Here is a 20,914-nt window from a genome sequence, read left to right as displayed (position 1 = left end):
TTTATTTGTGTGGGTTTTTTTTCAGTATTGCCAAGGTTAACCATATTTTATGTCAGCTGTGACTGTTGTTGAGCAGCTCGCAGAGGAAACATCACACTTGACACACAACTGACCAAAAGATAATCCCGTTTAGTTATCTGACAGACTATTTGGTCTTATGTAGACAAGTGTATAAAGACATATATTAAGGGTGTCCCAAAAAATGTATACACTCTTTAGAAATTGGTAACCAAATTGTCTATATATTTCTTTGTAGATTAAACCCATTGAATTAATGATGGCATCAGCCAGACTAAACTTTTGAAGAAAGAAGTCAGATTTATTTATATAGCCCTATACAAAAACCCGAAAGGTTCTCAAAGTGCTTTACAACAACGAAAAATATAGTTCATGATAAATAAAAGATACATAAAAGATACAATAAAATTGCAAGAGAAAAAAAAAAACGCGCATCACGCTAAAAGTCGAAACAGCAAATAAACCATAAAATCCGAAAACATTAAAACCCATAATAAATATAACCATGCTATCCTTAGTCCTGAGAAAAGGAGAGTCTGAAAAAAATCTTTAACCGTGATTTAAAAAGGCTTTGATATGAAATTCATTCTCAAATGCTACTGGAAGTATGAAAATATCGTTCAAGTGTGAACTTGTCAAGTTATTATCTGCAGTAGGGTGTATACATTTTTTTGGGACACCCTGTATATACAGTGGGGCAAATAAGTAGTCAACCACCAATTGTGCAAGTTCTCCTACTTGAAAAGATTAGAGAGGCCTGTAATTGTCAACATGGGTAAACCTCAACCATGAGAGACAGAATGTGGAGAAAAAAAAACAGAAAATCACATTGTTTGATTTTTAAACTATTTATTTATGGAAAATAAGTATGTGGTCACAAACAAGCAAGATTTCTGGCTGTCAAAGAGGTCTAACTTCTTCTAAAGAGGTCTAACGAGGCTCCACTCATTACCTGTATTAATGGCACCTGTTTTAACTCATTATCGGTATAAAAGACAACTGCCCACAACCTCAGTCAGTCACTCTCCAAACTCCACTATAGCCAAGACTGTCGAAGGACACCAAAGTCAAAATTGTAGACCTGCACCAGGCTGAGAAGACTGAATCTGCCTGAAAGGCCTAATATTTTCAAGTGGGAGAACTTGCACAATTAGTGGTTGACTAAATACTTATTTGCCCCACTGTACGTGTGAGTGAACCTCACCTATGACAAGTGGGCAAAACAACCGATGCAAATTATGTATAATAGTAGTGGTGTGCGAAATGGGGTATTTCAAATCATGATAGCGATGTCCCACGCTATAATGTATTTTTTTAATCATTTGATGAAAAAAAAAAAAAAAAAATACAATGACAGATTTCCACCCTTACTTTTCATTCTTATTTGCCATAGATAAAACCAGTGCATGCATGTAGACAATATTAAAATATTGGTGAAATGCCCCCCTAAAAAAAGGTAAAAGCCAAACACTTTGAGAAAGCTATTATTTCTAAATAAAAAATAAATTAACAATACCACACTTGTTGCATTTTGTTCAAAAAGTAACACATGCATGTCATTCAAATTGCCATAGAATTTTCAACATTGTTGACCTCTTTAGCTTCAAGACCACTTGATGGCACTATAGGGTAAATTAAACAAAATTAACTAATCAAACTGTAACGTTCATGTTCTGTGATATTCTTTAGGTCAATGTTCAGGTTTTTTCATTACCTTCTGGTTATGCTATTTAGTTTGTTGTGTGATGATTTTAGTTTTGTTTTAAAACCACAAGTTTGAATGACATTTTGACCTGATATAATTTCTGTTATGAAGATAATGTTATGGTTTGAAACATCCCGAGTTCAATTTAGGAATAGATGATGTGCTATACTGTGATCAGTAAGTGCATAAAAGGCTGCATGTTTGTACATTTACTTTCTGCCCAACATATGACATTGGTAATATGAGACTTATGTCATAGGGTCATTATCGCTTTAGTAATAATAATGATTAAAAACAACAACAACAAAAAAACTAGTAATTACTAGTAATTTTATTGTCCCACAATATGAACATAAAAAAATGTACTTAAACTTTATTTCAGGAACAATAACATATTCAGACAATAATGGGGCTCAATTGATGGCCTTCCAACACAATCTTAAACTGGCAACAAAAATGTCCATAATTTAAGAGTCCAGCTACGGTCTACTTCTTTCCTCTCTTTGACGATTTTCCACCTTTTTTGCAGTACTTGGCCTCCAAGTCGGACAGGAAGCTATTGAAGTTCTTCTCCCTGGAGGCATGTTTTTGCTGCAGAGCAGAAAAAAAGATTAACCCACAGGCCTTATTTGGTTTTCCTACTACCTTATTGAAACTAACATAAGTTCATGTTGGTATGAAATTAGAATATTAGATGCATTATTATGATCAAAGTAAAGAAGTGAGGTGGCCACACATGGTCAGGAATACAGCCCGGAAGATCAATGAAAACGTAAGCAGAGCAAATGTGTACAATGAACGCAATTCCTACCTTAATCATCATCGTGAGGCTGTCGTCATCCTCGTTGAGTCCCATTTCTTTCTGCATCTCTTCTGCTTCTTTTCGCTCTCTGTCCGCCTGGAGTAGAAATGACATTTAAGGTATTGAATGCAAATATATACATATGTGAGGGTCACTTACCCTCTTCCTGCGAGCTCTTTTTTTCTTATCGCTCTCCTGCGTGAAGGCGGGGAATTCTTCCACTTCCCCATCCTTGATGGCGGTCCTAATGATGTCTCCCAGCCTGGGCTCATCATCCTGTGAGCCGCACAGCAGTGAGGTCAGAATGGTATCCATGTCTCCTTGATGCTGTGTGTACAGTTGCAGTAAGTCCTTCCGTTCTTCATCGGATCCTTTGTATTTCTTCTCGAATTCAAGGATGTCCTGCACTGTAATCTTAAGGGGACAGACAAGCTTGTGACCGTACTATTAAAAAAACAGCATGACATCCTGAGTTTACTATGATTAATGTCTACAGCTACCTTTGGAAAGAGCTGCCTCCAGTAGTCCTCCCAGCAGCTGTCCTTACTCAAAATGTCAGACTCTTCGTCAACCACACCTTGCTCGTCATAGATGGCCCGTTGTTCTTTGTCAATCAGAATTGCATACAATTTACTCAACACCTGCAGTAGAGGACATTTTGGTGAGCATCCGTTGACAAAGAAACAACAGTCAATCGATATTAGTTTTGATGGACTGTCAGACAAGTGTTCTAGTCACAGTCAATGTTTTAATTGTAAAAGTTACTTTTCTCAAAAAAACAAAACAAAAAAAAGGGTTTTGGGTTAGAAAACTGCCTTTTTGGTGAAACCTCGTACTGAACTGCAAATTCTAAACAGAAACAACTAGAAAACAAACAGGTGAAAGAACGGTATTCTTTCTACTGTTAGGTTTGGTTCTCATATTGTCACAGACCATTATAGTCTAAGGGTTTTAAAATACTATTTAAAATTCAATATGTCAAATATGGTTCACTAAATACGTCGAGGTCTTCCCGGGTTACGCCTCAAGCATAATCGCTTAACCGGTGGTCTAATGTTGAATTTAAGGAGATAGTCACTGGAAAAGCAAAGTGTTTTTTTTACGAGTGTTTACCTGAAACTTCTCAGTGGCCAGTGGGTCGTCGGGGGCCCGGTCCGGGTGGACCTTTAGCGACGCTTTGTAGTAGCCCCGGCGAATCTCTGCTTCAGTCGCCTCATTGTTGATGCCCAGCACCTCGTACAGATTCGCCGTTCTGAACAGCTCCTGACACCGGTCGAGCAAACCCATTCTGGCGCTGTTTCGTTTAGCTTTGAACAGCGTTGTTTAACAAGCCTGCCGTTGTCGAGCTGCTTTTGTTGTCGCTTGAGAGTTTTGGCGCGCTGGACTGTCACACATATCCGCATATGCAGGAACGTACTGACGTTTTATCCATACGTAGTGTGCTATTGGTTACGGGGATAGGAACGTCATATGACCGCGTCAGGCTTGACATTTTTTTTAATAAAAACTTTATTTAAACAGAAACAACTACAAATAATGGGAGAACAATTCACATAAAATCAACATATTTACAACAACAATAACAAAATAATAAATAAAATGGTCGGGGTCATTTTTAACACAAGCCGTACTGTTTGCAAAGTCTTTTGGTCCATATAGCTTTGGGATTCAAAGAGGAACTTAAATCGTCCAAATATAAAAAAAGACATTTTCCAAAAAACATGAAAATTTGGTCTTTGATTAGAATATTTTACACAGTGAATGTGAAATTTTGCCAATATTAAAATAAGATTTACAACACATCTTTTATCCATTTCTGGTTCTTCAACGTTGGATAGTCCGAACAAAATATGTCCATCCATCCATCCATCCATCCATCCATTATCTTCCGCTTATTCCGGGGTCGGGTCGCGGGGGTAGCAGCTTTAGCAGGGAAGCCCAGACTTCCCTCTCCCCAGCCACTTCAGCCAGCTCTTCCGGCGGGATGCCAAAGCGTTCCCAGGCCAGCCGAGCGACATAGTCTCTCCAGCGTGTCCTGGGTCGACCCCGGGGCCTCCCGCCGGTGGGACATGCCCGAAATACCTCTCCAGGGAGGCGTCCAGGAGGCATCCGAACCAGATGCCCGAGCCACCTCAACTGGCTCCTCTCAACGCGGAGGAGTAGAGGCTCGACATCAAGCCCCTCCCGGATGACCGAGCTTCTCACCCGATCTCTAAGGGAGAGCCCAGACACCCTGCGATTGAAACTCATTTCGGCCGCTTAAAAAAAAATGTCTAAAACAAAATATGTCTAAAAACAATTTTCAATGATGGCACAACTTTGGAATTAATATAATTGGACAGGCTTGACGGGTATCATTATCCGATCGTGACGGGTGCATCGATTGTGACGGTTTGCTACAATTTTTAAAAAAAATTTCCATAATCCTATATTTTATTTAAGCGTGTAGTATTCTTATACAACTATAAGTAGGCCTACTATTGGTGAGATAATCGATAGAAAGATAACAATTAAATAAAACTGAAGTCGCACTGATAGTTTTTGCATGAGTTCAGTTCCCACTTAGAAGCTGTCCTAAGAACACGGTTAACGTGTCTCACACTTTGGAGATTGAGGGTTTGAAATTTTGGCCCATTTTGAAACAATTTAGTTGTTGAAATGTAAATCATGGCTGGCATTCTGTCTAAACGTATATTCCAGCCGGTGGTGTTACCAGGATGCCAGGTGTGGGTGGGCATTAGTCTTACCTGGGGGGAGGGGGGGGGCAAAAAAAGCCACAATGCTCAAGTAGGTCGAAATCCAATGTAGGGCGACTGCACCTTAAAACATGTTTTGTTTTTTCCTTGAGATAACTGTTGTTGTGATTTGGTCTAAACAAATAAAAGTTGATTTGATTTTATTTGACATAGAACACAGGTGCCCTCTGGTGCCATACCGCGCGCCCCTCTTGGCCCGGGGGTGGGTTGTGGGGGGTGCGCTTCTCTCCCCTTGGTCTGTTTCCAGCCCTGTCCGCCTCCCTGGGCCGCGGCTGCCCCCCGGCCGGCGGGGTCGTTAGCGGGGCCTCTTGGGGCCCGCGGGGCCTAGGGTGAGGCTTGTTGTCCCTTGCCGGTGGGGTGGACGCCCCCTGGTCGCCGGCGCTTGGTGTGGCGCCTGCTCGGGGTGCGGGGTGGGTGCTCGGTGGGTGGGAGGGGGGTGGGCGGTCGCGGAGGCGCCGTGGGTGTTCTGGGGCGGGGATTGATCGGGGCCCTGACGCTTCTTCCGCCCTGGGGCCGGTGGTTCTGGTGGACGGGGCCACGCCCGCGGGAGCCTGCCTCTTAACTCACGCACTTCTCACTTCGGCACTGTAAATATTTTTCACCCTGGCACTTACATGCTCATACATTTCTCCGGGGAGAGTTGGGACGGGGCTTTACAGTCCCAGCCCGACTCCCCCCTGTTTTTAATGCACCACACACCAAGGTTGTGGGATGGTTGGGACCTGCTGGGGGGGGGGGGGGGGCCTCACGGCTGCCTCCTCACCACAGGCCCCGCCATCCCTGCACCTTTTTTAAATGCACCACACACATCATACTCCACAGGAGAGCTCTGGCAAAGGGCGGTGGGACGGGCGGCTGGACAGAAACTCCATGCTGCGGTCCCACTGCCCCAAGCCAAGCTCTCCTATTTTAATGCATACATTGCACTACCCTCCCCTCACACCCCCATCACGGTGCTGGGTGATGGCTGCCAGTCGGGAACCTGGCAGCCACAGTAATAGGGTGGTAGGTGGGTCCCACACTTTTTCTATATGGCGTGGCTCCCGGGGTGTGGCCTCCCCTCTGCCTCGGCTGCCGGCCGCGGGAGTGGGTTGGGGGGTCGGGTCTCCGATCTTGCGTCGCCCCATGGCAGTCCCTGGGCGTTCTCCTGCCTCCGCCTTCCCCTCTCTTCTCTGGCTGGGCGTCCGCCCTGCGCTCCGTCGCGGGTCGCTGGCTGGGCGCCGGTGTATCAGCGGGGTGTCGCCTGCACCGGCGGGGGACCCTGCCTTGCCTGGGGCTTGGTGGGCCGCTGGGGGTCCCGTGGCGTGCCGTGCCGGTTGGGGGGCTGTGGCTCGTGGTCCGGGTGGGCGGGCGGGGGTGGGTGTAGGCGTGGGGTTGGTGATGCGTCCCCTCCTGCCATCCCTGAAGGCCGGTTGATGGGCGCGCGGGTGGCCCGGGGGACCACCCTGGGTCCCGGGGGGGGGTGACGGTGGCTCCTTTGCTGGGCGGTTGGAGGAGGGATGGGCTGCGCGTGGATCCCCCCGCCCCCCCCGCCCGCCCTCCCTCCCCGGGCTGGCTGGGTGTGGGCCGTGGCCCTGGGTTGGTGCCCGCGTGGTCTCTCCGCCCGTCTGCGTGGCTGTCGCGCGCCCGGTGGGGCTTGCGTGCTGCTGGAGGTGGTAGGGCATGCTCGGGTTGGGGGTTCCGGTGCCGGGATTGGCGATGCGGCGGCGTAGGGTTGGTCGCCAACGGGCTTTCACTCATAAGAGATTCACACGATTACTGGGTTCTAGATCATAGAACTGATTTGTGTACACTCTACCCCTTTCAATCACTTAGTTTATAGTCTTATAGACACCCCCACCCCCATTCTCCTCTTTCACTGGCCAATAGGCCCCCACATGGTGTAAACCGGAAATACATCTCGCTGACGATAGCACCAGCATATTAGTAACTAGTTTAGATGTTCAATGTATTTCTTGTTGTTGTTTGTGTATGTGTTTCTCTTCTTTCTTCTCTTGTATTTCTTTTCTTCTGTCCCCCCATAATCCCTTCCTGTTCGCTGCTTTGTCATAATAAAAAGGTATTTTGAATGATCACAATGGGAGTATGTCAGACTCTCAATGTGAAACATTAAAACTGTTCAGAATCCGGGCACTTAGACTTCCATTCTCTGTGTCAAACAGCTGAACAGGACAGGTTTAAAAAAAAAAAAAAAAAAAAAAAATGACATAGAACACACCTATAACTGAACAGTATGGACATGCAGGTGACAATGTTTTTTTTAGGTAACCTATTCTCGCTGTCGGCGTGATGTCACGATGACGTCATCTCGCATAGCAACGTGTCGCCATTTTGAGATGGGGGCACGCACAGGTAAACAAACGTCTGAAATTCATACATTTCAGCTGTGTTTTGCGTCTTTTTTTCATAAAAACGTCTTAAACATGACTTATTATTATCACGAGTCACTGCCGACAGAGGCGAGGAGGCGATACAACGTAAAATTTTGGCCTGCAAATCTGCCCATACAAAGTCGCAGCTGATAACTGGATAAACAGTCCAAAGGAATTGCCGGCAGTGGAGTTTAGAAACATCTACAACTACCTCATAAAGTCAACCAGTAAGTTGACCTTTATCAATTACATGGAATATGTACTGTGTGGAACTAATAGAACTGGTAGTATATATAGAGTGATTATTTTTGCCGTAACCGTTAATTCGCCCCCCCAAGCGTTATCTAACACGTCACAGCAAAATAACCCATTCCCACCAGGCCAATAATATACCGATTGACCAATCAGAGCAGTTCACGGCAAAGGAAAAATAACACTTTGCGAGTTGTCGGTTACGGTAATAATAACCACTGCCTAGTCTATTGAATCCTAACAGCTAATTGGGGCAAAAAGAAAAAAATCGATTAAAGTTTACTCACCAGTAATAAAATGTCGGCTACAAACGTAAATGTGCCTGGATTTAGGATCCCACCGGCAAGAATGGTCCACGTAACCGTCTTCTTTTACTGTTCCTGGATTGATTGCTTTCAGCCATTTGCTTGTCCTTTTCTTCTCACGAGGAAGAATTAAGAACTTCAAATGCGGCTCTGAGCTCTTCCTTGTCTTACATCCCGCAACACTGCAACTTTTAGTCATTCCGACGGAAAAAAAGACCGCAAATAAGACAAAAGTTCAACGCGTTTGTACTACAATGCACGACAGGGCAACTGCTTGTGACTCGTGTTTTGCCCCCATTTCAATATGGCGACGCTTTGTTGTGGCTGGTGACGTCATTAATACCCGGATGTCCGACTGCGAGAATTGTAGTTCCTCAGTTTTATTATTATTATCATAGTTATTCTTGCGCCGCAGCCCCTTTGAGCTAAATTTGACCACCCTAGAACGCTTCAAAATGCACCAAAATCAGCAGGAAGGTCAAGACAGGTGCAATCTTTGATACTGTGTAAAGATAAATTCCAAATACACTATGTAGCGCCCCCTAGCAGTTATTCTTTGTCCCGCCGACGCTTTGAGCCCTCTTTTGACCCCCTCAGAATGCTTCAAAACTCACCAAACTCAAAAGCAAGGTGAACACTGGTGAAAACTTTGATGAAATGTAAATTTAAAAAAAAATTCAAAATATGCGTAAATGTGTGTAGCACCCCTAGGAACAAAACCAATTGTTTTCCTTTTTTTTTTTAAAGGTGAAAGAGGAGGTAACAACGCAAAGGTTAAAACTTAGAACACATCAGTACTATATGAATGGGATACCTTTGGGTGGGCAGAGCGTGTCCGGGGGTGGGCAGTGCCCACCCCTGGCCCCCCTGGTAACGCCCCTGATTCAAGCCATTATCCTGTTTTGTCAAACAACTCTGCCTTGGTCAAATGACATTTTGTCTTTATTTTTCTAACGATGCCATTGGCGAATGCTAATAAGACAATAATTGGCGGCACGGTCAAAATGTTTGTAGTTACTTTATACTCATTAAGCTAGAGATACCTCAGGATTATTGGTACATTTCTAGCAGCACAAAAATATCAACGACAATGACGATATATTCACAATTTATTTTTTCCTCCACCGCTTCATGCGACAAGCACAACACAAACATGTACATTTTTTAGATTGAACAAAGCTGCTGTAGATTGCACTCCTGCTGCCCCTATACAATAAACTGGACCGGAAATATACACTACAAATCCCCCCTCGCCTCCCACTGCTTGCTTTCCCCTCCAACATGTTTCAGATGTCATCCAATTATTGCCCCATCTGTTTCTGTTGCATATTTGGCACAGTCATTTTTCATATGTATTCTGACAGTACATACCTCACCTGCCTCTTGTTTTTACGCACAAAACTGAGCAGTTGGAATGCCTCCATGCTATTATCATGATGTACAATGACAAGCAATGTTAGCATACTATTGTAAATATTGAATATGAATATTATGAATGTTTGCTGGTGCGCGGATTCTTCCAAAAAGACAAGTGGCCAGATAAACCATTGATTCTCCAAAAAGGAATACTTGTCTTATGTCCCACAACAGTCAAATGACTTCATTCTCATGGTCAATCTTTACAGTTTTTTCTCCACAGTGGATACTTTGAGTCCACAACTTTCCTGCAGGGGGCGTCATCTCAGCACTCCTTCCTTGTTTTGACTACCCTGCTGGCATACTTGACAGGGATCCCCCAGCGTCTCATTAAATAGACATCAAACACATAAGCGGTCCCCGGCTCCAGGCTCCCAATCACAGCCGTAGTGACGGCTCGCTTCGGGTTTAGCTCCTGGAAATACTTGCAGAGAATCCTCTCGGTGTCCGAACGGGATTCCGGTCCCAAGCAGGATGCGTTGAGGGTGTCCTCATCACGTCTGCTCCCCTGCTTTCGTTGGTATACACAATAGAGGCTTCTCTCCTCTGTGCCCATCCAGGCTAGGGTGATACTGTTGCACCCACGTAAGCGGTTGAAGGATTTGACTTGTAAGGTGGATGGAAGGGATGGAACCCCCCTCCGGTGGTAGGCGGAGGAGGTCTGCATTTTCACAGAAGCCTGTAGACCTCCAGGTAAGGAAGCAATGGAGTTCCTGCCCAAGGCATTACCTTCCCTCTCCAAGTGAATTAGATAAGATGGGCTTCCCTGGAGCCAAATCTGCACCAACTCCTTCCCCACTGTCTGGGTGGTCAGCACACGCCCTTTACTGGAGACGGTGATCTTGACTTTGCTCCCCCCGCCACAGCTTTGCACAGTGAGGAGACCACTCTGCTGAGAGCCACGGGGACGGAAGCTGAAGAATTGCTCAGATCTGGGGCCCACATTGTTGAAGGTGACCCATCGCAGTTCCCCCTCCCTCAACGTGATGACGGATGGACGGGCCTCCCCATGAGTCTGGGCGGCAGTCCCTTCGTAGGCCGCACTGGTCCCGTTCAGCTGGTCCCTCACAAAGACGTCAAAGTAGTATCGCGTGTCAGGTAGAAGCTCAGAAACGGTGCAGACGCTCTCTGTTCCCTCACAGACACATTGAGGAGCTCCGTTAGGAGACAGACTCTGTTCCTCCAAGTCCGCCTCCCACTGCTCCCACCACCATTCCTTCAGGATTGGCCATGCCATCACCCTCCTTTTCTTTTCCATCTTCTCTCGGTTTTTATCACTCTCCTCCCTGGCACTCTTTTGGGCTGCACAAAGACTGGGCAGGTTACGTTCTGAGTTGACCAGTACGCAGTAATCGTATTTGTCCTGAGCAGGACCAGTTAAAGAGGAGCTGGGAGCCCAGCTGAGGCTGACGCTTGTCATCCCCACTCCCAAAGTGTGTACTTTGCGGTCAGCCGGAATAACTGGGAAGGCATCCGAGGGACCCAAGCCTTGGTGGAGGTATAATGTGACTCTGGTATTCTGCTGCTTGGAGTGAAGCTTCAGGATGTAGACAGACGCATGGGGGGACGCTGGACCGCTGTAGGTGTCCAGTGCACTGCCGGAAAAAGTGTGTATTTTCTCCTCAGTCCCAGGACCCCGCCACCACATTTCAGGCATGCTCTTTTTGGAGGTCCCTGTGGGGAAAGAAAATGGTGTTCAATATTATTCATTCAAAGAGGGACATCGTATAAAATTCTTTTAAATAGCTTGTATCCAAATTGATAGTCTCTAGACTCTTTTTTTTCATCACTTAGAGCATTGGAAACACCACTGCAGTGTATCAACACATTTACTGGCATATACCGTAATGCTATTTGAAAAAAAGAGTGAATTCATTCCTGTCCTTGTCCTGAATGTAAATCCCAACAGCAAGTAATTGGCAGCAAAAACTGTCAATTTATTTTTAAGTGCGCAAATCTTAGTTGAATGATGCTACTGGTAAATAAAAAGAGGAGGGAAAATCTCTCTGCAAATGTTACAGAAACAAAGTGAATAATTCACAATGGAGACGGGGGACTGAGAGTGAATGATTCATGAGTCAGTTTATGATGTCATTTGTGTTACTTTTCCATGTGGAGAAGCTTGTTTGGCTGATGTTTCATAAGTTCTTCAACTTGCAGCAGAAACAGTTTGATTATCCAAACCACCATATCTTTTATTAATACTGTACAGTACACATCTTTACAGCAGAGATTGTGAGCAACAGGGCTTTAAAATCCTTGATGACCTTAAAACAGTGGCGGTTGTTGGATTTTTCTGAAACATGGGTCAAGATCTCATATGGCCTGGACTAGTTCATTTTTGGTCAAATAAGTTAACTCTCTGGCTTCCATTGACATTCGACGTCCACTCCATTTTGACTGGAACTAGAACCCCCCCCAGAACGAATGTTCACCCCCCCCAAGTCAAACTTCCTAAAACCTCAAAAATGCAACAAAACAAAAACAAAAAAAACAGGTTTTACACATGCATTACGCTGCTGCATTACACTTACTGTAACAACGCATACATGAGAAACTGATTTTCATTCAAAATTACATTTTAAAGTGCGTACAACAGGAGATAAAAAGTCTTGAATAGCATTATTATGTGAATTAGAATCATATTTTGAGACGATTCGACTATATACAACTATTTGGCAAAGCGCAGATGACGAGAAACTAGTCTTTTAATCTTCCGGCTAGCCACGCCTACCATTATAGGGCTCTAGCGTCCCCAACAGGAGGATGGTCATGACATATAACAGTCTTGTGCTAAATGGAATATGAAATATTAAAAACGCATTTATTCAGTACGACATGGCAAAATTACTCCATAATGGTCAAAACTGTCGACTACACCTTTACTGTCGCACCTTCCGAACAACATTTTATGCCACCGAATTTAGTCGGGCTTTTGTCATTTCCCTGCCCCGGCTTCTGAGAATGTAAACAAATCAAAAGGCGTGACAGCTAGCCGACATGCTAACCTAAACCAAGTAATGTTTCAATGTCATCGAAGCGAAAAATCACACATAACTAGCCCGGATCGTTTCACACGGCAGTGGGGTTATTGATTGTCTTCGCCAATCGACAATCCACCCGGTGGCGAGCATGTTAGAGCTCGGTGTTCCCCTGCTGAGGGCAGAGGGCTCGTTTGCCGGGAAGCAGCTGGACAATGACCGCCGGACAAACCGGCCGACGTCGGAGGAGCGCGTAGCTGCCAAATGGTAAACACGAATATGGCAAAATAATGCTTTACTACACGGCGAAGACGTAAACAGCGAGAGAGTTATAAGAGAGCGGCTGCAGTTGTTGTGCAGTTAACATGGCAGAATGTGTCTGAGGAGAGCTTTTCTACATGCCCATCCATGATCAAATGTAAGTAAATAGTCCTTTACTTAAAGAAAGTTTGTAGTGCTTACTTTGTAATCGCTGTATTTGCGGCCATTTTTAACACAAAGTTGCAATTTCTGATCGGGTGGAAAATTTGATAGAACACCGGGCATATGAAAAGGGCAATAAGCTGAGTATAGTGCTCTTCCGGCGTGGGGATGTGCGACAAGCCGCCGGTTGTCGGCCGAGTGGACAAGAAGCATGTCAGCCACAAAATGCAAGCCACCTCTGTATTAAAATGATCCCAGTGTTTGACATAATACAAAACATGATGTTTACTTACTTACTCGTAAGTCCAATGGTCCCACAGTAGTAGGGCTTGTTTTGGCCAATACCCGCCAGTGAATGGGAACATTTTGAAACCCCAAAAAGGCTCACACGCCTCTCCCTGGTGCAACAACATTTTTCTGCAGTTGGCTGGCGTGATGCGAAAAATAAACGAATTAATCCGCAAAATCAGCTGAATCCGCAGTCCATCTGCATGCATTGAAGCAATGCTGTATTGTGAGATGCTGACTCGGGTGACGTCACATTCGCATTTGTCCTAAACCAGAGACTGGAGCCGGAAGTCACTCATTTTCATGGCGCGGGATTCAAAAATTGAATATATAAAACGATCGCTTCCACACACATCCAAGCGGTCAATTTCATTCGGAAGCATAAAACACCGCGTGAAATATGAAATAAACATGCTTTTTGGTGTCATATGTACTTTGAAGTAACATACATGAACAAAACAAGTACAAATGACCTACATTATGCACAGTAAAATGGAATATATTTTGAACATAACACAAACATTGACTTTTTATATAATAAGGAAATAAGTAGCCTAACATAGCTAAATGAACAAAAATAAGTCCAAAGTGCACATAAACTATACTGCCAGATGTATCACATTTGAGACAAGCATTTCTGTACTTCATTACAGTAAAAAATTGTTTAAAACCTTATTGTGTTCAATATCACTTTAGTTACAATATAACGGCGTTACTAACGGCGTTATTTTTTTCAGTAATGAGTAATCTAATTAATTACTTTTCTCATCTTGGCAACGCCGTTACCGTTACTGAGGCGGGAAAGGCGTGCGTTACTATGCGTTACTAAGTTGGTTGAATAAAAAAAGTCTGAGAGAGACGGACTCTCGGAGACGAGAGAGCAGAGCAGGAGTGGGGAGGACGCCGTTGCAAACGCGATGCTAGGTGGCTCCAATCGGTCTTTGTCAGTCACGTGCCCAAACTAGCGGACACGCCTCCATGCGCCATTTTGAGTGTACCACGGATGTAAACAAACCAGAACAGAAGTAGCTCTGACGCCACATAACTGCTTCCAACTTCATCGCTGGATATAAAATAAACTCCCTCGTTTACCTGAGTGTAGCCATAGCCTACAAACTACGCCCACACAATACGGTAGATATGACATATTATAGAACTAGATGCAAATGACAGACACGGCTGCATTGGCAACATGTTTTAAGGACTACATGCGTTAGTAAACAGCCGCCATCTTAAAGCAGTAAACCTCGCAGGAAGGCTCTGATGTAGAGATCCTTCCTCGCGAACCTAAGTAACTTTTTTTAAAATTTTATTTTAAAATGCTCCTAAATCGGCAAAATCTTGACTTAAATCTATCTTTAAATGATGAAACCGTTTTAAAAGTTACACATGTTGATTGTTGAAAGCTGACAGAAGGGAACTAATGCAATAACGGCAGCAATTTTAACGGTTGATTCACAACTTTAAATGACTTCCACACATAGCAAAGGTTACTATCTAGTTATCGCAAGACCCTTGTGTCTAGTTAAGTGGAGGGTAAAGAATTGGGCTAGGGCCAATTGTTCCCAAAACCCTTTAAACTTCACATTGTGTGACCTTTTTTTTTTTTTTCTTTTGAGAAAAAAAAACATGAAAATTATATCTAGTTACTTTGCCAAGTAACTAATTACTCTTACATTCAGGTAACGGAGTTACTAACGCAATTTTAATTACATTTAAGGACAACATATAGCTATCAAATTGAAATAATCTGAATTTTCTGTTCATTATTTCTGGGGTCAGGAATTATAGGGATTAACATTGTGTTCTGAACCTCCCCATCGCAGAAGATAAGTCTCTTCAACTCTTTCCTTTCTCTTAAAGATCTGATCAATTTTCCGTCGCATTGCCCTTTTTTATCGCATTAATTCAACAAACTTGTTCTTTTCATGTTCAAGAAAACATGTACATTTGAACCAATCAGAGCTAACTATCAATCCTGATCACATGTCAGTATCTCAGCCAATTGAACCTGCAACTGGAGTCTCGGCCAGGGAGGGTGGTTAGCTGAGTGCATGCACACATCGACACGACACATCAGACACACGCTGGGAGAACTCTGTGCTGTCTGCGGAATAAACAAATAATAAATATCGGTGGAAACGGATGACGCTACACAAGCACTTTATTATGCTTGTTGTTAACTCTTGTGTTTATAAATCTGACATAGATTGTTCTCCTCTTGGAGATGCCTATGTGGATGCCAGGCAGGTTGTTTTTAGCATGGGGTTTTCCAGGTTACTTCGCCTTGATTTGGTGTCTCTTCCTGTTGGTTTTGGGGCATTTTACGGTCAATTCCTTTATTAGCTCTTTGGCTGCCATCGATGCTGCTAGACATCCAATCAATTTTGACCCATAGGAGGCGAATGAACGAGTTTCACCGCTGGCATGAAGGTGAGCTAAGTGCAGTATTGCACGCACTTGATCACACAAATCACAATCTATGGTTTTACGGTGCTATTGTCAAAATAAAAGCATGTGATTTGTATGTACGCTATGAATGAGCTACAACATGCCTGTCAGGCAGAACAACCGGGTCGGATTGGACCCTCTTGTGGGCCGTACGTTTGACGGCCCAAGAGTCTAGAAGCAACATGTTGTCATTCTTTCTTACCGACAGAAACGAAGGATTCGCCGATTGCTGTGATTTGTGCTAAAATGTAAAAAATTCAAGGTGGGGCCAGTGCCTCTATGGCCCCACCCCTAAAACTGCCACCACCTGAAAATTATCCAATACATGTCTAATAAGTCTGAATCTGAATAGATATTTGTCTCCATGTGCCCTTCAATGATCAGGCAAACAGTCCAGGGTGTACAACCCTTTTACCCCGTCTTGCCCAAGGCAGCTATGACACGCCCCAACTCACTCACAACCCCCTTAAAAAGAAGAGCAAAAGAAAGGGATGTATGGATGGATGTTGCTTTAAGGTTGGAGGTGTAGTGATCCACTCACACTGCTGACTCTTGAGAGGTTTGTCCTTCAGGGTGCGGGCAGCCAGGCTCCACTCAATGGAGGAGTCACATGGGCTGACGGTAAGTGACAGGGCAGTTGCCTTCCTCAGTGTGAAGTACATCCTGTGAACAAAGTGTGGACTGTGACACTGGTAGTAGCCAACAACAGAAAAAGTAATCACCCTTGTTGCTCTACCTGCGAGTACGTCCTTTAGGAAGTGTCACAGTAGTGATTTTCCCCTCTGACAACCACGCGGTGGGCCGGAGAGTCACCTCGTTCTCAGGTGCTGAGGATGAATGAGCCAGGGACAACGACGCAATCCAGAACAGCACCAGAACTGCGACGACACACTGGTACAGCGATGCCAATGCCATTTTCCCGTGTTTCTTCCCTGCTCACCCACTGTGTTTGATTACGTCTTGGTGCTGGAACCACAAAAAAACAAAGTTATCCGTCACATCAGCAGTTAGTGTAACACTGCATGTATGCAGTGTGGTTGTTAATGTCACATCAAATCCTTTGTAGCTACATTAATTGTACGAAAAACTCTTAGGGGACACCTTTATCAGTCAGGGGTGGGACGGAACCACTTAAAACAGCGACAACTACACACAAATGCTTGCAGAACAGAGTAATTGAAACTTAAATTTCCACTTGTCCCAGCACAATTCACAATGATGCTGGATCATCAGAAGTGCGTTTCACCACGCTGCTCACTACTTGCGACACTTTTCACATTGTCACAAGTGCCCTCACTTTTGTCACTCTTAAATGATTGTTTTTAGGGCTTCTCATCTATTATTAATGTGTTCAAGTGGTTATCAGTGGCCATTTTTTCTCGCTGATGACGATAAAGTCAAAACTCAAACAATTGGCCTAGACCACTGGTTCTTAACCCCAGAGGTTCGGTGAGTCAGCCTCAGAGGTTCGCTGAAGGTTAAGAAAGGCGAGCCATATTTTGTACGCTGACTAAATCTAGGCAAAGTGCCATTTTTAGACCAGGTTTTGGACTGGTTTGCCCTTAATTTACAGGCTTTATTCAATTACTTTCAACTGCTAGCCCTCTATCTGATGGAAGGAGAAATCGGTTTGCTCAGTGGAAGGTTGACTGGCACTTGGTATGAGTAAGTATAACAGACCTACAGACAGTGTGAACTGCGTAGATAATTTTTTTAAAAAGTGTCATTTTACATAATGAAAATAGTATGTGATTCAAGGATGTAACAATAGTATGAAAATGTGGACATGGAATCAAAAAAATGAACAGTGTGAAATGAAATGAGTTTCATTTCATTTCCCAACGTGAAAACCTACAGCGAAAGGCAAAATTATTTGTGGTAAATTTGAAATCTGGAAGAAATTTGAACGGGCATTCACTTAGATGTTTGCTTGCTAGGTTTTGAATTTGTAAAAAAAAAAAAAAAAAAAAGCCTTTATTATAATATTCCAAAGGGTTCGGTGAATGCACCTGTGAAACTCGTGGGGTTCGGTACCTTTACCAAGGATAAGAACAACTGGCCTCGACGGAGTATTGAAGCTTGAAAATGAAGATATGAGGCAGACGAAAACTTGTCTTGTATGTACTCCTCGTGCTCTCGTAGGTTCCTTCCAAATAGTCCCTTAACATCCACGTGTGTTACTTGACCTTAGGTGTCTATCGGAGTATGAATAGTCATTGTAATAGGCCATAGTGGCCTGCGGTCCAGAGTTTACTTCAATTCTCTCACCAACTGCATCGACAACAGTGGAGTTGTAACCTAAGTTAAATGTGGATTATTGTTAGTTGATATGTGCCCTATGATAGACTCTTGCTCACCCTTGAACCTATTGAAAATTAATGGCTGGATTGTTGAATTGTGCATACCTTAATCCTCAAAGTGTATTTTTCCTGCGTGAAGCAGCTGGATCTTAGAATCCCTTGCTTGTACAAATAACTTTCTCAAACTCGTGTGGGCCGTGTGCCTTCGGTGTACGATTGTAAAAACCCATTTCCATTCTCTACATCTATTTCTGTGCTGTGCAGGTACACAGAGCCTCAACTTACTCCGTTTACAGACTGGATGATTACAGGTCTGCGTGTACTTTTCGCCTCCCTGAGGAGGCCCACATTTGTTCAAAGTGACGGCGTCTCCGCAACCGACACAAGCAGCTTTTCCTCTAACAAGATGTTAGCGCTGTGCCCCCGCAGATCAGATGACAATCGCGGTGGGAAGAACCACGGAGGCGTCTGCAGACACAGAGACACACATATCTGTGTCTAGCGGGACGCTCCCGGATTCCAAACTCTACAAGCTACAAAGTCGCACATAAAGAGGCGGCGGTGGCTCATTACCCTTGCACGGAGAAAGGAAGGGAACTGGAGGGATGTTGTTGGATTCTGGAGTAATTAGAGGGGAAGGAAAGTAGAGGGGGATGATGGGAATCAGAAAAAAACAGTCAAGTCAGTTGACGTTTTAAGGACAGGCTGATTGACTTTTGTGTGTATATGTGTATGTGCAGCCGCTGATGAAATATGCATTTGGCTACTCGGCAGATGAATTTTCATAAGGCAAAAATGAGAGAGGCAGTAGAAGAGAGGGAGCTTAGTGAACTTAACCAGCGGCCTCTATAAATACCCACGCCGTCCACTTAAAACACTGCAGCTCACCACTTTTGATGGCCCCGCTGGCTTTTTAGATTATAAATATATATTTACCCCCTCCTTTTCCTTAACCCACTGCTGTTTATTCCTCTTCTTTTTAGTCACTTGGTTTGTTGCTCAGAAAGAAGCCAAAAAGACAGGTTGGAGAGCCGTGTGGTATCCATTCACACGTCCTATTTGCTTCCCGGACCATCTGCCTTCTGTTATTTGTATGTAGGGAGGGATTAAGTTCCATGGTTGTAGATGTCTTTCCATTAAAGCAGAGAGGACGGTGGAGAAGGTGACGATTGCCGTGTGACATGATGTTTAACACCCAGCAATGTTCAAACATACTTTCATTGAGCAATTCAACATGCACGCATGCACAAAAAGCCAGAAGAAGTTGTAATGCATCTTTTCTTACCGTTTCCTCTGCTGTGCAGACTCTCCTCCGCCACTGGGATGGCATCAAGTGAGGGATGGAAGAGGAGGAGGAGGAGTGGTGGGAAGAGGAGGAGCAACTGGCAGGTTGTTGTTTCTTCTTTACATAGGCTCTAGGAGACAACTCCTTGGGGGATGTGGGAACCCTGTGCTGAAAAACAACAAGAAAACAAAGGAATAAAATTAGTAATATGATACTTAATTTAAGCAAATGTTTTTTTAATAGAGCAGGGAAATTTGACATAGCAAGAATCCCTAAAGTCCCACACAAGTGTTTTCTAAATTTCACAACCCATGCAAAAGTGTGTTGTTAGCTACCAAGCCATATCTAAATGATTGAATAATGGTCATCTACTGTATACAGTGGTGCAAATAAGTATTTAGTCAACGACTAATTGTACAAGTTCTTTCACTTGAAAATATTAGGCCTGTAATAGTCAACATGGGTAAACCTCCACCATGAGAGACAGAATGTGGAAAAAAACAACAGAAAATCACATTGTTTGATTTTTAAAGAATTTATTAGCAAATCATAGTGGAAGATAAGTATTTGGTCAATACCAAAAGTTCATCTCAATACTTTGTTACGTACCCTTTGTTGGCAATAACGGAGGCCAAACGTTTTCTGTAACTCTTCACAAGCTTTTCACACACTGTTGCTGGTATTTTGGCCCATTCCTCCATGCAGATCTCCTCTACAGCAGTGATGTTTTGCGGCTGTCGTTGGGCAACACAGACTTTCAACTCCCTCCACAGATTTTCTATGGGGTTGAGATCTGGAGAATGGCTAGGCCACTCCAGGACCTTGAAATGCTTCTTAAGAAGCCACTCCTTCGTTGCCCTGGCTGTGTGTTTGAGACCATTGTCATGCTGAAAGACCCAGCCATGTCTCATCTTCAACGCCCTTGCTGATGGAAGGAGATTTTCACTCAAAATCTCTCGATGCATGGCCCCATTCATTCTTTCCTTTACACAGATCAGTCGTCCTGGTCCCTTTGGTGAAAAACAGCCCCAAAGCATGATGTTTCCACCCCCATGCTTCACAGTGGGTATGGTGTTTTTCGGATGCAATTCAATATTCTTTCTCCTCCAAACACGAGAACCTGTGTTTCTACCAAAAAGTTTTATTTTGGTTTCATCTGACCAGAACACATTCTTCCAGTCCTCTTCTGGATCATCCAAATGCTCTCTAGCGAACCACAGACGGGCCTGGACGTGTACTTTCTTCAGCAGGGGGACACGTCTGGCAGTGCAGGATTTGAGTCCCTGGCGGCGCATTTTGTTACTCATAGTAGCCTTTGTTACTGTGGTCCCTGCTCTCTGTAGGTCATTCACTAGGTCCCCGTGTGTGGTTCTGGGATTTTTGCTCACCGTTCTTGTTATCATTTTGACGCCACGGGGTGAGATCTTGCATGGAGCCCCAGATCAAGGGAGATTATCAGTGGTCTTGTATGTTTTCTATTTCCTAATAATTGCTCCCACAGTTAATTTATTTACACCAAGCGTTTTACCTATTGCAGATTCAGTTTTCCCAGCCTGGTGT

General features: G+C 44.1%; 2 protein-coding genes across 3 annotated transcripts; both read right to left on the bottom strand.

The window, feature by feature from the left end:
- Positions 1–2,036: 2,036 nt before the first annotated feature.
- On the bottom strand, positions 2,037–3,940 carry dnajc9 (DnaJ (Hsp40) homolog, subfamily C, member 9). Its single transcript, XM_057848639.1, has 5 exons — positions 3,639–3,940; positions 3,026–3,166; positions 2,685–2,939; positions 2,535–2,621; positions 2,037–2,314 (listed from the first exon to the last, which is right to left on the bottom strand). Exons 1-5 carry the CDS (start codon positions 3,810–3,812, stop codon positions 2,210–2,212), a joined length of 762 nt encoding a protein of 253 aa, XP_057704622.1. The 5' UTR covers positions 3,813–3,940; the 3' UTR covers positions 2,037–2,209.
- Positions 3,941–9,272: 5,332 nt separating this feature from the next.
- ndnfl (neuron-derived neurotrophic factor, like) lies at positions 9,273–19,425 on the bottom strand. Of its 2 annotated transcripts, XM_057848702.1 has the most exons (6): positions 19,355–19,403; positions 18,643–18,687; positions 18,355–18,537; positions 16,506–16,735; positions 16,311–16,432; positions 9,273–11,300 (listed from the first exon to the last, which is right to left on the bottom strand). In XM_057848702.1, the coding sequence occupies exons 4-6, from the start codon at positions 16,682–16,684 to the stop codon at positions 9,892–9,894; spliced, it is 1,710 nt and encodes a 569-aa protein (XP_057704685.1). In that variant the 5' UTR covers positions 16,685–16,735; positions 18,355–18,537; positions 18,643–18,687; positions 19,355–19,403; the 3' UTR covers positions 9,273–9,891. The 2 variants fall into 2 exon arrangements, with proteins under 2 accessions (XP_057704685.1, XP_057704686.1); XM_057848703.1 differs by lacking the exons at positions 18,355–18,537; positions 18,643–18,687 and having other exon boundaries at positions 19,355–19,425.
- Positions 19,426–20,914: the final 1,489 nt, after the last annotated feature.

Source organism: Corythoichthys intestinalis, chromosome 10, assembly GCF_030265065.1.
Source record: "Corythoichthys intestinalis isolate RoL2023-P3 chromosome 10, ASM3026506v1, whole genome shotgun sequence".
NCBI classification, from domain to species: Eukaryota; Metazoa; Chordata; class Actinopteri; order Syngnathiformes; family Syngnathidae; genus Corythoichthys; species Corythoichthys intestinalis.
This window is presented reverse-complemented; position numbering and strand designations above follow the sequence as displayed.